This window comes from Accipiter gentilis, chromosome 31 (genome assembly GCF_929443795.1).
Source record: "Accipiter gentilis chromosome 31, bAccGen1.1, whole genome shotgun sequence".
Lineage (NCBI taxonomy): Eukaryota > Metazoa > Chordata > Aves > Accipitriformes > Accipitridae > Astur > Astur gentilis.
The window spans coordinates 13,178,072-13,194,196 of record NC_064910.1 but is presented as its reverse complement, the minus strand read 5'-3'; the positions used below and the strand labels follow the sequence as shown (position 1 = coordinate 13,194,196).

The following is a 16,125-nucleotide window of genomic DNA, read 5'->3' as shown; positions in this document are numbered from 1 at the left end:
CATTGGACTGTAATGGTGGTTGGATGTTACTAATATGGTTGATACTCAAAATCGGGGGTTTTTTTCTATTCTGTAGGGGTTTTGAGACAGAAGCATATTAGGAGGGATGCTTTGGTCATGTTACAGAAGTCAAGGCAGGACTGAGATTAGTGAATGAGTAGTTAGTTATTCCATTCCCCTAAAAGGTTTCCTGTGGTAACTTCTAAAAAGGTGACTGCCACTCTGAAAACTTGTTGGCACTTGGGATAAGCTGCTTATACTGACTGTACTGATGCACCCATACTCTGAGCCTCTTGCAGTAATCAGGGTATGTACTATACTAGTAAAGGAAACACAACAGAAAACTTTCCATTCTTACTGTAGCTATAAGACAAGAAGTAGTCTCTCTGTTAGCTCATAACTTCATGAAGGACTTTCTAGAAAATAGCAAAAGTAGAAATTTAATTGCATCTTGGTTTACTGATCATCTTGGGAAGATTATGAAACAAGTACTTTATCTGTCCAACACAGAAAGACAGGTGCACTTAAGAGAATTTCAGGTTCTGAACAGTCTGTCTCTTTCAAACCTTCTCTAACAAAACATATACTTGAATTCCAGAAGTACAATAAATAACTGAACCGGACAATATTCATATGAGGGTCCTCTGAAACTTTAAATAGAAACTAGTGAATAAAGAAGGGTATGCCTGCAGTTACAGGACAAGAACAAAAATGGTAATGCTGTTTTGGAAAGTATACCCTTGGGTTTTATAGATAAAGGCAAAGCATTTTTTGCTTTAACACTGAAAATTTGTTTCATAATTGATATTTTTACTGTATTAATGTAACAAAAATCTCTCTTGTAATACTTCAATTCTAATGTATTCATGGTGCTGTGTACAAAAATGTTTGGGTTTTTGTTTGTTTGTTTTGCAATAGCAGCCTTAACTTGTTATTCTTCAAGTTAGTATTTGATTGATGATGCCCTACCATAAAGAACTATATAATAGTTTCTGAGGGGAATTACTATAACATCATAATGTTTATAAGATTTTTTATTTTTAGAAATTCTTTTTCTAACCTCTAAAAATTTGCTGTATTAAAATAGGTTTCCTCCGTTTTTTGATGACAATCCATTTGGTATATATCAGAAGATTCTTGCTGGCAAAATAGATTTCCCGAGGCATTTGGATTTATATGTAAAGTAAGTCCATGACTCCCAACACTATCTTTTATATTCTAAACACCTCCTGAGCACTGTTTCTAAAGGATCTTCATAGAAGACCAGATACCAGATTCTGATTTTCTAAAATGCCAAGTTGGAAAATATTTTAATTACATTTACTCTTGCAGTCCAAGTAAAATCATGTGTTTGCTAGTTCTCAAGCTGGAGATACATCTGTAAGATAGTATCTGCATCTCTTACTTTTCTGCATATTTTGGAATATTAAATGCTTTTCTACCTTGTGCAAAGCTCGTTGGTACCAGGTTGGTGCCTGGAAGAAAGAAAAGAGGAGAAATATGAGGAGATAATTTAATATGAGTAAAAATTAGGAGAGCAGGAAACGAATACTAAACTGTTCCTTTGTATGCATACAAACCTGTTAAATCACTCTGCAACATAACAATTTGAATTAACTGTCTGATGCTTCAGAAGTTCCAGTATAAAATCGACTTCCATTTCTGATAGCAGGGCCCCAGTTCAATATGCAGTCTTATATATGCATGTATGGGTTTTATTCATAGTATTTTGAAATTCTGACAGGTATATTGCAGATGAAATGCTTTTTTCCCTATTGAAAAATTCCATAGTTGAAATAATTGTTAGTACACATTAGAACAGAAGTAGTGCAATTTTAAACATGAAGTTTCTGCTCAGAAGCAGAGATGACTGAGTGAATGAGGACAGTAAGTTATTCTTATGTTCCCAGTTAATCATTCAAGGTGTTTTGAAGAAGTGACCATAGAGATGGCCCTTGCTTACTGTCACTAGGTAAATAGATAAAATGTATGGTAAATCTAATGAAATCTGTCCAACTTTCTCTGAACTGTTATGAATTGTCTTGCAAAAATAATCATTTGGGGAGGATTTTTTAAGCCTCCACTGATCATCAGGTGCACTGAATCAAGCACATCTACATCACATTAGGCTGATTAGTGTCTCATATTTGTGTCTGTTCTTAACAGTTTTCCCTTATTATCTCGATGGTGTTTCCAATTTAATGTAGTCTCATTGTTTTGTCTTCCTAACCCAGTCTGTCTTAAGAAGAAAACCGAGTATCTCACATGGTGTTGTGTGCACTAAAGTATAAGAGTGTGACCAGAAAATGAACAGCTCAAATTAGGTTATTATCACTAGCAACCTGTCTAACATGGTGGAAATGGTGTCTACATTTAAAAGTAGAGATGCTGCCAGCTTCTGTTTGTGCTCGACATTCACAGACCACCACTGATTTCTTCTGTCCAGAAGATGTCTGATGCTGTGAAGTTTCCTAGTTATGGTAGTAAGCATGCATATGCAGGTTTTGCTCTTCAGTCTAGACGTGACTGCCAATGAATTGTAGGATACATTAATCAACATAGTTGTTGATACACCTCTTTCCCAACTTCTCTTATCCAGATGTCCTTTCAGTGTGTGTTTGGCAGCTTGGTCCCAGTACACTCCTGCCTTTAAGAGGTCTCATGGGATTCTAGCTTGGGCTTTCCTCCTTTCACACCTTGGTTTTGGGTGATCTCATTCATTTGCGAGTCTTCACCTGCTTTCTGCAGTGAGTTGTTAGCATAATGTATCTCTCTTCTGTCAACCCCTCTTCCTGTTTTTTTGAACCACAGTATGCATAACTGGATAGTCTTTGACATCTGCACCATTAGCTTACCGCAGATGCCAAGATTATTTTGTCCTAAGGCGACAGTCTGCTTCTTACCTTACTTCGATCCCTCTTGATTTTTCTCTCTCCTTCCTATCAGTTGGTATCTCAGCAAGGAAGAAGACTATCTTGGGTCCTGTCACATCCAGGCTATGTCTGAAGTGTTAGTGCTATACTGTGTTTATAACAATTGAACTTTAACTCTCTGCTTTTAGGCAACAAAACTATTTTCCTTTTTGAATTTTGAGAAAACTTTTCTACCTAGATGTACTACATAAACTTACTGGTTGACATTTTTCTGGTTTCTACCCCCTATCACCCTCCCACACTTTCTACTTTTTGCATTTGTACTACTTTTGCTTTCCCTCCTGCTGCATGATGTTCACTGTCTCTTACTGTGCTGTATAGCTCCTGGGTGTCTTGTATAAGTGCTGTTCCTTCTGGCCTAAGCTACCATCTCTTCACATTGCTCTCTGCTGTGTCCCTTTTGCTAGCCACCTTGCAATTTGATCAGGTGTTTTCTCCAAGTCCTTTGTCCTGTGTACATGAAGTCCTTGACACATTTGACCATTAGTTCAGATCTCTTCTGAAGACCAACTTCTGCCCTGATGATGATGATAAATTAACCAACTAGAAATTCCAAAATAAGACTGTCAGCAGAGTTTTGTGTTATTTAATTTCTGATAAAACAGAAGCGTTAATTATGCTCCACCTATTTCTTTGGCCACTAATGAGTTTATAAGTTATTTCTTTATATTTTTCTTTTTTTGCTTTTGTAAACTTTTCTTTGCAAAGGCAGTTTTGGAAAATACCAAATGAAACACCAGTTTAATGGTTATTGGTCTGGAAAGACCTTGGTGTAGAATTTCATTCCCTGCATACATACAGCAACAAATCTATTGGATTGACTTTAACATGATCATTTCTAAATTACTCTTGAGAAACTATGTAATAAAGAAGTACTAAGCAATCTATTACTTGTTTCAATTTAATGGGTGTTTGTTCTGTTGAATGCAGCAAATGTCTTCATCTTTAGTGACAACACAGTATCACTGAGCAAGCTCATCCCTTAACTGTTCTTTTAAAAGGTGAATTTTTGAAGCAAGCCAAGAATGATCCACTGAATGTTTTCTGGGTATATAGGAATAGGAAACTCCATGATTTATCTTTGGCCATATAGCCTGTGAATATAGTTGTGGGTTTCTGGATATTTTTTTTTCAGTCCTCCTTCTGTTTTAAAGCCTGGTTATAGCTGTTCTTGTAGCCTTCTGCATAAGGAATAGTATTCTGCACGAAGAACTAGAAGAAGGTATTTCTGCGAAGATGACTGTAAAAGGAGTTGGTCACATAATTTAATCCAATTCAAATATTGATTGGCTGGAATGATCATGAGAGTTTTAAAAGTTGCCTTCTACCTTGACTTTTTTACTCTCCTTTTATCTAGCAATTGAATATTTTTCTAGCTGAATTTTAGAACTATATTCCTGCCAAATAGAACAGCTTTTCAAACAGTCTAGCACATTAACTCTCAGTTCATATATTTGTGCATATCCTTTTGTGATTTCAAGGGTAGGTGACAGAATACTGTTTTTGTTTTGGGATAGTAGGTGTTACAGTTAGGGATAGAGACAGGTGTGTCATTAATATGTTTGCATTCCTTTCTGTAAATAAAACTGTTGGGTTTTTTTAAACCTTCTACAAAGTTAAAAATTGGAAGTAGCCATACTCTGTAGATTCCCAGCATTTCATGCAGTATTGCATCTCTCAGGTCTGTTTGAGGGTATAGGAAGAAGGATGGCTAAACTTTTGTTCTTTCCTGTCATTGGTACTTTTATGCAATGAGACCAGAATGCTATTATCCTAAAAATAAACAGCAAAATAATCTTTGAGATAAACAGTAACTGTTTGTACAACTGTGAAGCCAGATTTTTCTCTCAGGTCAGAAGTAATCAAGCTAACTCAATAAATTGTGATGCTCACTTTGATTTATGTTGGGTTTTTGATGCTTAATATTTAAAGTACTTTGCTATTAAAATGAAAGTCCGTTATCTAAACTTGCATTCATCTTTTAAAATGTTGATTTAGCTTTATGTAGAACTGTTCAATGAACTAAAATCTCAGGGGAGGCTTTTCATTTTCAATTAAATTAAAACTTATAGATGTTAGTAGTTCAAAGCAGATGACTAGCTCTTCCACTGTTTCTCTGAATGTTTAGCTGCCATGGTGTAAATGTCAATGTATAAAGTTGAGGGTGCGGCTTTATCAGTATTTTTTTATATATATTAGAGTTGTGTTCTGCCAAATATGTTTGAGATCCATTTTGAGATTTGGAATGCCCAGCAAAATACAAAAATACAAAGAAAGATATAGTACTACTTGGCGGGGGGGCAGGGGAGAAGAGAGAGAGAAAATTTTTCTCCTTTCTTTCTTGAAAGAGTCTAAAAGGAACTTGCAAGAATTCTGCAAGTTCCTTTTAGAACAGGTTATTCCTTTCTATCATTCACTCTTAAGTGTCCTAAAATATGTAGGAAATGAATGGGTAAATTATACATAGTATTAGCTAGTCAAAGGGAATTTTGCTCATATTCTGTAACATTTGTATGAGTCAAATATAAATTACTTTTATTTAACAGAGAACATGTTTTCTTTACTGCAGAGACCTTATTAAGAAGCTGCTTGTGGTAGACAGGACAAGACGATTAGGAAATATGAAGGTCAGTATAAAATGTTAGGTGTAATGCAGAACATAGCACAAGGTTGAAAGAATTCTGTAGGAATGATGTAGAACAGCTCTTCTATGGCTTTTGTTTTTATGAATGTGAAATTGAGATATATTTTCCCATACATTAATTCAGTTGTGCAATCCTAAATGCAAAGTTTAACAGTGTATTTCTGGAAATCATACTCCTGTTTGCCTGGATTAATGCTATCCTTCTTGACAGTTTCCCTCCCCACCCACCCCACCCCCCAAAAAAGAGAGAAGGAAAAAAAGAAACCCTACCTGTTTCCTGATTAATTTGAACATTTACATTAGACCATTACATTAGACCAGAAACATGTTGTTAAGTCCTGCAGGAGAGCGCCAGCTGATTTTGGTTCTTTCTTGGGAGTTGTTTAATCCCGGAAGGAGCACTAACCAAATGTGAAGCTTAAAAATTATTTTAAGGAATATAAAGGTTGTTGTAGTACCATGATGTTTGGTTATTGTCCTGATAGTTTGGTGATGGGGCTGATTAAGCACAGTCAAACAGTCTTCCACCAAGAAGAATTATTCATCCCATTCTGAACAGACTTGTGAAGGCAATAGCTTACTAATGAAAAATATGCTCACGTGTTCCAGGTAACATTCTAGCCTACCTCAGAAATACATCTACATCTGTGATATATCAAGGAGGAACACAAAGCAATCCTGTGAATTCTGTGTGCTGTCCTGATGTGGTACTACTTGTAATGCCAAGATGACAGCTGTATTACAAGCTTATTTGATTCTGCAGCTGTGCAGTAGCTATGGTTGGTAGTGCAGTGAGAAGTTAGCTGCACATGAACAAACTCAGGTACTTTAACAGACTAGCCAAACTACCGCACAGAACTCAGTGTAGGTTAATTTACCCTTTGGCAGAGTAAGATAATCCTATCTTTATTGGCTTGTTATTGTTGTTACACTGTTGCAGGTACATAAATTAGCTGTGTAATCTTTTAGTTTTACAGAGACAGCTAAAAATTCCATCTCCTTGGGCAGGGGAGGTTAGAAGTTTGCTTTTTTGCACAAAGCACAGTTCATGGTGCACATAAGTGAAGAATGTAAAAAATGCAGAGTCATCCAGGTTCCTTGAACATACTGATATAAGTATAGATGCTAGAACCTGCTGTCCAAAGTTCCTTTTCAGAGCCTTTTATGGCACAAACTTAGACTGGTAAGAAAAGCTAGGAAATAAATGTTTTTCTTATCCCTCAGAGTTCTTTCCAGTGTTTTTCAGGGCGGGGGTGAGAGCAGGAGGATTAAAACCAAACTTTCATAAGCTGAAAATTTATAAAGTTATTGACCAGTGAAAAGTCTTTTATCTTTTGACAGTTTTGAAGGAAGACGAAAACAAAAGCAAACCTTGGTTTATTTGAACATGGGTTTTAGGAAGTGTGTTTGGCTGGCTTTTGTTTTTGGGGAGTTTTTTGGTTTGGTTGTTGTGGTTTTTTAGTCAGTGGTTGTTTTGGTATGTTTGGGTTTTTTCTGTACAGTTGGCTAAAATGTCAAAATCAAAAATAGTTCTAATTAGAAGTGGATTTGGAGTGGGGGTGGTAGGTCAGTCTTAAGTCTGATCCTTTTAAAAAATTGTAGTTCATTTAAAAAGGCTTAAATCCCATTGGGCATTTTCTGGCGAAGCATTGCCAGATCTGCTTTTGAGGGAACTAGGTGATAAATTACTCTTCTTGTTCCTTCTTTGGATATGAGCATGGATAGTCCTACTCCATATACATCAGAAAAAAACAAATGTGTGATATGCTTCATTCTGTGGAGCTGCATGTGGTATGAGCTCGAGTGCTGTGCATTAAAACTATGCTGTGATCAGGCCTGCGACAGAGAACCAGCTGCTTTTGCCCAGTACTTAATGCCTTGAGAAGGAGTCTGTGCTTGTACCAAGCTTCATCTGGGGGGGAGCCATTTTCATTCTTTATACACATAATCAAACCAGTCAGCTGAGAGAGAATAATCATTACAAGACAAATATGCCTTTAACTGTATATCTAAAATGAAAACAAATGGTTTTATATAAACACTTTTATAACAGTAGTGAGAACCTCTTGTTGTCACCATTAAACCTCTGTAATATTTGATAGAACTACGTGATTCCCAGGCATAATTTTTATTTGACACCATCAACACTCAATTTTTTATTTTTTTTTTATTAGTGTGAGGATTAGAGAATGTCTCTTTTTCAGATATACTTTCTAAAATGTTGGAGGAAACAGAAGTGAATAGAACTGCAGTGAAGGATTTTGTGGGCATTTTAAACCCTGTTCTTGACCTCCCTTGTGTCAGAAGAATGCTGCTAAAAAAAAATAATAAAAAATTGGATCTTACTGCTGGAACTCAGGATCTGCTAGGGAAATAAAACTATGAATTTATCCTGTAGAATCCTTTAATGATTATCACCTGAGGAAAGAAAAAGAGTTAGACCATTAGTCTACCTTTTTACCACAGTTCTTATGGTGAAATACATGGTTTGGCATACATATAACTCACTAAATATTAATTTTGATTTTTTCTTTAAAGAATGGAGCAGATGATGTGAAGAGACATCGATGGTTCAGGTCTATAGACTGGGATGCTGTACCTCAAAGGAGACTAAAGGTATATTCTGCGAAATACTGTATAGGACATTGCAACAAGAAATCGTTGTTCATTTAAGCTGATCTGTTCAGGTTTTGTGGTCTGTTGTGTCTGGGTGTTCGTATGTGTGTATAAGCATGTATTTATAAGCACACATCAATAATTACATGCATTTTTGCCTTTTTACACTGCAGAATTAATTTTATGAATGTCTACTTGCATTTTTGTCTATATACAAAATGTCTAAGAAAAAAATCCCTGCTTTGTTTTGCTGAATCTGATTAGTTAATACAAATTTAATTTTCAGTTTTAGGATTTTGTAAGTAATTACTTCTTGTAGGTGTGTTTTTGTTTGGGGGGGATGAGGAGAGATCAGCAGTTTGTTGTTTTGATTCTGCACCCCCGCCCTTATATCTGTGGAAGTATTTTACTCTGGGCTTTAAATTTTTGTGCCAAGTTCAATTCGGGTAAATGCTTTAATAAAATGTAAAGCATATGGGAGTAGGAGGAATAGGGAAGGTGAAAGAGAAGAATTTATGAATGTAATTCTAACATACTTTTTAACAGCAGTGAATTCTAGTATTATATGAGGGCAGATGCTTGCAAGAGCTATCAACATTGCAAAATGCTTTTTAAAATCCTTTGGAAGTAAAACTGCCTTCTTTCTTTCCTTCCTCAAAGTTCTAACTACTACGATTTCTTACAGCAGTGATTCTCAGTAACATAGGTTGCCATATGCAGTCAATCAAGTACCACTTAAATGTTTGGTTTTCCTTCTGTTTGCATTAGTTTCTTGCAATGAATTTCTGGCTAGATATCTTAAATTGAGTTCTTGCAAAATAATTAAGAGATGAAAATGTTCTTGATATATTCTTGTAGACAGCATCCTAATACAAAGCTGTAGGTGACTTTTTTCCGTAAAAAAAAAAATATTTACTTTGTTTTAAATTTGTGGGTTTGTTGGGGTTTTTTTAATGGTTACTACACTCAGTTGATGTTTTATGTAGATCTGTTGTAATGAAGTCACATTTTTCAAATTATTTACTGTAAATCCTGCTTACACAAATCAACAAAGAACACAAACTGGGTGATAACATGTTTTATAAGTATTGCAACTCTGAAGTTTATGACAACCTACCGTATTACCAAATAAATAACAAACTAATAATATTAAAACCTGAATGTTAGACAACCAAATCAAAAGTTTCAGGTCCAAACATCCTTTGTGTTGCATTTTTTTATTACTTTTTTTTCTTAAATAAAAAGTCACCATGGTATTCAGATTATTATGAATCCAAAACTTGTTTTCTTAATTTTTCTGATGGTTACGTTAAGTTCTTAGAAGATGAAATCCTGTTTAATTATACTTCAGAGCAAGGATGTGAATTGGGTCAGAAATTTATGTTGTTATTTCTAGAGGCAGCTATATTCTTCAGAATTAGTTTTCACAATCTCACTATTTCATACTGATGAAGAGACTGAAAATATGAAAAAATGGATACAGTGCTCCATTTTCCCTGTAAAAAGTGTGAATTGGCCTATTGTACAAATGAAGCATTGATTCACGGTCCTGATAAGAGCTTAAATATCAGTATTATATAAATAATAGTAATGGCTGAGAGAAAATAATTTTGTTAATCTAAAAATAAAGGATTTTCCTTTCTCTCTTTTTTTTATTTTTCTCTTTTTCCTGCCAGAATGCTTACAGGGAGGTAGGGGTGCCAGGCATTGCCTGCAGTGGAACGGATAGTCCTTGGGAGCAGAGCAGATTCTGTACTTTTTCTTAAGCATCTGAGCAGCATACTGTGACTGCTGTATGCAAAAGTAGGACTTTGCTTTTGTCTGAGGCTTAGAAGTACCATCCCTCAGGGACCCTTTCTTTCCCATTGAAAACCTGCTGATAGCATTGTTTCAAACTGAGAAGCCCAAAAGCTCAGATAAGAACTCCGAGCTAGAGGAAGCTGGACTGTTATCTTTTTGAGGAGGTGCAGGATAACATTTTGCTGTACTTTATTGTTCTGTGGTATGACTTTTATTAGCCAGTTTGGTGATCATCCTTAAGGTTTTCTCATTCTAAAGTGTTTGCTGGAGTCCTGAGGATAGTTAAGCGCTCTGTCACTGAGAAGGGGTTAGAGAGATGAATGTCCCTTGAGAGAAGAAAAGGGGGTTGCTCTACATTAACCCTTGGGATTAACGAAATGTTCCAGAAAGGAGCTTTATCTCATTGCCTGTGGCTAAAAGGGCAGAGTAATCTTGATGCTAGATATAAGACAAGGAAAACCCACCAGCTTTGCAGTACCTGTAGGCGATACTGGAAATCCAAAGTATCCTCTGAGGAAAGAAATAGAAAACATATTTCTCTTGGCACCTCCAAGCTTCCTTGAAAAGATCTATTTGAATTAAGATGCTTTTACAGACATGCTTGTGAAATAAGTTTTTCCAGTGCAGCAGTTTCTTTACCTGTTCAATTTTTTTGCTAGTCTAGGAAAAAGCATAGTAGGTATTATGAGGCATACACAAATTAGTCATCTCAACCTTCTTGAAAGCAATCAATCTATTTGAAAGCAATGAAGAGGAAGCTTTTTTCCTTCAATTAGAAAGCAGTTCCCCACACTGCCATCAAGACTATTTCTTTCTTGAAAGGAACCTAATGTGATTACACTCCTTTTTTGCTCATAGGACACAGAGGAGGGCAAGAGTGAGGAAGGAGAGTAGCAGATTATGCTGTAACAACGCGTGCCTGGAAGCTTAGTTGTAGTAATCTTTTACAGTAGCTATCTTTGGTCTGCAAAGTAGCTAGAACTTGAGTGCTAAATAAAACAGGTATCAGTATTACAAGTGTCTTTTAACCACAATATTTAACTGCAATATAGACAAAGTGTTGGGACATGTCTATGTTGCTACAAGCCTCTCTCTCTCATGCCACTCATTATTTGTGAAAAAGGTGAAGTTTTATAAATACGTGCCCCTTTTAATCAGTCTTTTACAGAATTTCTGCTTTAATGTGATGGAGAGGAGCTCATTGAGAAAACTGTACTAACATTTTTGTTGTGCTTGTTCTGACTAGCCTCCCATAGTACCAAAAGTATCCAATGATGGGGATACTTCCAATTTTGAAGCTTATCCTGAAGATGACTGGAACAAGATGCCTCCGGTACCCCCTAAAGATCTAGAAATTTTCAAGAACTTCTGAGTGCGACATCTACACTGGATGAGGTATGTCCAAATGGTAGGAGTCCTCTTCAGACAATTGCAGGTCTGTGAATGAGAGCTGTATGCAGAAATTACATCTTCTGATTCATAACAGTGATTAATACTTCCTTATATCTCATAAAAACAACATGAATCGCAGTAATACACAGTATAAAGTAAACTGTTGAAATAAAATATTGTGAAGCAGGCTTATGGAATGACAAAGGTAATTTATCTCACAGGCTTTGGTGTTCTACAGTGAAGAAGTTATTTGCGTAGAGATATTTAAGTTGTTCTGTCCTTAAAACTTTTAAAATAGTGTGTTAAAAGCAAATATCTAGATTGATTTGACAGATAAGGAAATTATTCTTGATTGCAAGATTTTTGTGTTAAGAATGAAGACTTCAGTCTGAGGAGTAAGATTGTCAGATTAATTCTATACCCTGGATTCTGTCTTGTAACTGTGATAGGCTGATAGTTGTTGTTCAATTTACATGCTCCACACTGTATTTTGTGTTCCTTTTTCATTATTTTTTGTCATAGAAACTGGAAGGAAATTGAAGTGCGTGCTAAGAGCAAGTCTGAAGAGAAATGGAGTTCATGCGTAAATGAAGACTTCCTTTGTAGATAAGAATGATACTGCATTCAGATATGTATTAGCATATAGTAAATATCTAAAGAGATGGAGGCAGGCAAGAATAACTTTTTGCTGTAAACATTTGACATTAGTTTAGTAAATTGTAATATTGATAGTCTACTCTGAAGTAGACTCACTAAAATGGTATATTTTAGGATTTTTTTTTTTAACTTATGGTTTAGTTAAGTTTCCTGCTATTCACAGATCCTTTTTGCATAGTTAACTCATAGACTTAATTTTATAAGTTTATACTAAACTTGTGTAATTAAAAGCACAAATTAGTATATATGTATATAATGAATACAATACAACTAAAGCACAGGAACTGTGCAAAGATGTAAATTTTTGTACTTTGCAGAGTCTATGATTTTTATTTTTCAAATAATGTTTTTCAAGAAGTTCTCTAGGAATAAAAATCTTAAAAGGATAAATGAGTTTTTCATCATCTTATATACATTTTATAATTCTTTGTAAAAAATAAAAATAATTAAGTTTTAAAAAAGATTTGTACCTAAAATTTCCAATGCCTCACACTTGCAACCATAGTACTTGAAAGCAGAAAGACAAGGGCATGTTTTATTGTTGATTAAGATGCAACTTAATGGCTAATTTATGAAGTTCTGTTACAGTGATGTCTCTTTACAAACCAGGATATTGAGTGATTATACACTGTCTGAAATGAGATTCCTCACATGAAGACTCTCTGTAAACATGCAACTCAGTGCATACTGATAAAAGGGCTCTAACTGGCTCTTACAGGAGTTGTTCTCTCTCAAGCTTGCTGTCTTCTCCAAATGTAAAGCATGAGCCATAACAGACTTTTTTCATTATTGAAATAGTTGTTGTTGAATGCTTGGCACTTCAGAATATCAGAGGGAAAACTGAATATATATTAGAGCCTGATTTTTCTGCTCCTGCTTTTGGAAATGTCCTAAAGTCTCTGCTGCCAGGAATTCCATATGTACAGAGTTCAAACCTTAGATGTAAGGAGTCTCTTATTTCATCCTGTACTAACATCTTTCTAGCAGCTTGAGTACACTGTATTTAGGAAGTATTTGCAATACTGCTTCATTTTTAGTAGCACCAAATATCGGTATGTGCATATGTATGTATCTATGTATATGAATACACATAAACATGAAGGTAGATTGTATACAAGTCGGGATCTTTTTTTAGTGTTTTTTCATGTTACGTATTGTGAAACTTGTGTTAATATAGGGGAATTGATTCTGAAGTGCTTCGATTTCAAAAAGTAATTACATTCTTTCAGATGTGGTTTTAGATAACTTTCAGTGAAATTATGATATATAGACCAAAAATATATTTTTCAAAAGCATATTAGCTCACTGGATTTCCACTTCTATGACTGATGGCTCTACATAAAACTCTTTAAGTTTCTCCCACAAATGGCTGTCCACATTTTTGATCTGAAATGCCATAAGAAATGTAGGCCAAAGATTTATTTTTCTGAACTAAATCCTGAATGCTTATGAAGTAGACATTCTAGTAATCGCTACTGAAATTGCCATGTTTATAATTTTGACAGATCTGCAGCTGGAGTCTCCTCATGAAAAAGTGACCTCCATTTTCTTTTGTTTAGTTCTAAACAGTAAAGAAATGCTGTTGAGAGCTTGCAGTTTCTAGGGTATTAGATCTATTTCTTCATAAAGCAAGTCTAACTTTAAGAGATTGCATAACTGCAAAAATGCACAATATTTAACAAAATCAGGATACTCCAAAGTGCTAATTCTGGAATATCATAAAGTCATCTTGATGTTATGTAAGTGTCACAAGTTGATGGCCCCAGCTACCACTCAGTAAATACTGTGTAAGAATGTATACTGTAATACAGGAAAATCCATAGAAAATTATCATTTTAACCTGGTAAAAATACTTCATTCTCTTGAAAGAAAAAAAAAAAAAAGAATCTGGTCCACTGTATTTGTATCTGTGGAATTAGTTATTCCAAATCAATTGGGAACAACTGAAACACATAAAACACGGCTTACTTTGTCTAAGGGGAGCAAGCACAGTTCAGGGGTTTTTTAATGTGTAAGCTTACAGTATTTTATGGAATCCGAGTACTACAAAACCAGTTTCTTACTCAAAAATGTACAAACTGAAACAAGCAAGTATGCTAAATAGAATTATTTTTTTTTTCCAAATTTAAAAACTGCACTGTGTTTAAGTCTTCAAAAGCTGAGGAAATGAAGCTGCATCTGACTGATGTGCCACAGTGGTGGTTAGAAGTTTTGAATGCTTGAACAACAGGCGCTCGTGGATTTTCTTTTTATGAATCTTATCCATTGCTGGCAGTGGATGCACTGACACTCATTATGATAGAGACTAAAGAAATGAATACAATCTTATTAATAATGATAATCCATTGACTTAACGTTGTTTCCAGAGCCATGTGTACATATGCCTAACTACTGACCTCGTCAACATGCTTTCTAGTACAAAACTGCTTTCAAATTTTTTTTATTTAAAATCCTTCACTAAAAGAAAAACCAAAACATTGTTGAAGCATTATTTTAAGTGATCAGTTATTTTCTTTACAGTCTTGAACTTGAGCTGTTATTTCCTGCCCATTTTATTTATTTGCACAAGTGAATATTTTATTTTAAGTCTTTGCTGGGACTTCATGGCCCACTAACATAGTCCTGTCTGAGTGCTCACACAGAAGTCCCCAGATACACACTGCACTAAGGACTCTGGTTTTATGGGTGTTTTTTTTAAGCAGACTAGAACACTTTTTTATTTTCGATTCAAGTGTGGTAGTCTCTGAAGTTCATTTTATTTTGGTTGCTTCTGTTAACATGTTTTTGCGTATAGACTGTTGCATAAGGACTGTTTTCTTGGAAGAGCCCGTAGGCCTTTGGTATTCTGCTTCGGTGAACAAGAATGTTAAACATTAAAAAACAACCTTTATTTTTGAGTTTTATATATATATATATTTTTAATTGCCCAATTTGAGGTTTTAAGTGATAAACGTGCATTGTAAACTCAATTGCCTTGTAACCAAATGATATAAATGCTTCATGATTTCAATGGAGAACATGCTGTAGATTTTCCTGTAAATTAGCTTGATCAATGAATATGTGTGCTACTGAGCTTTAACTAATGTGATCTTCCACTGTAGAAAGTCATTGTTAATGGATCAAATATAGGTACTAAACTATGTTTAAATGGATGAACAGGGATTTTGCAGTTTTGAAAGCAATTAAGATATGGCTGTTCCTCAGCCCATCTGCTTGCCATTCAGAAGAGTTGTGATGCAGTGCTTCCTATGCTATAGAATTATTTTTCAGCTTTCAATGACTGTAGCATGATTCCTTTTTGTACTGTACTGTGTACAGACTTTTCATGTTTTGCACTTTTCTATGGCAAACCTTGACTGCTTTATAAATACTCTGTTGTGTAGTAAGTAGTGATAGTGGTAGCAGGCATTTGTGTACTGCATAATCAGTTTGAACTGCTAGACTTGCGAGGTTAACTTGGACTAACGTCTGTTGCTGGTTGCTTGTTGTAGCTCACCTGTATAAGTACTGTTCAAAGTTACAAAGTCAGCCCTCATTGCACAATGAAAATCACTGTGATCTGTACATAAACCCTAGTAAAATTTTATTGCTGTTTAATTTATGTAATATCTGTCAAATCTGGATTCATTTAATAAACCTTTATATCTTTTTAAATGTTTAAACCTAGTTTGCTTCCATTTATGTTGGGAGGAGGTAGAGGTTCTTCATCCAATAAAATGATGCAAGGAAAGAGGAGAGGAGTAGAAAAACAACTGTTCCTTCTTTTCAGGAGTTAAGTCTTTCCAGAACAAGATGCAAGTGGTGGAACATATTTCAGTTGGCATGGAAGAAGCACCAAAAAAGTATATTTTCAAATTCATTTCAGGTAGTGCACCAGTAATGAAAAGTGTTAACTCAGACTTCTCATTAAACTTTGATTATATGACCCTAATTGCTCCAACATTTTCACAACTTAATGGCCTGAACACTGTCCAGAACACTCATTTCAATCTGTTTCTTTAGGCATCAAAAAATATTTTTATGAAGTCAGGCACACCTAACTAAACCTTTATTTCATCTTCCATCAGGAACTTCAAAAGTCTG

General features: G+C 35.1%; 1 protein-coding gene across 1 annotated transcript in view; it reads left to right on the top strand.

Annotated features, from left to right (window-relative positions):
• Positions 1 to 15,673, top strand: part of PRKX (protein kinase cAMP-dependent X-linked catalytic subunit) — a 61,503-nt gene extending 45,830 nt beyond the window's left edge. The window contains exons 5-9 of the mRNA XM_049834502.1: positions 1,088 to 1,183; positions 5,503 to 5,560; positions 8,116 to 8,193; positions 11,240 to 11,388; positions 11,908 to 15,673. Coding sequence (XP_049690459.1) covers positions 1,088 to 1,183; positions 5,503 to 5,560; positions 8,116 to 8,193; positions 11,240 to 11,365 — 358 coding nt within the window. The 3' untranslated portion in view covers positions 11,366 to 11,388; positions 11,908 to 15,673. The remainder of the gene's footprint in view (positions 1 to 1,087; positions 1,184 to 5,502; positions 5,561 to 8,115; positions 8,194 to 11,239; positions 11,389 to 11,907) is intronic.
• The last annotated feature ends 452 nt before the right edge of the window (positions 15,674 to 16,125 follow it).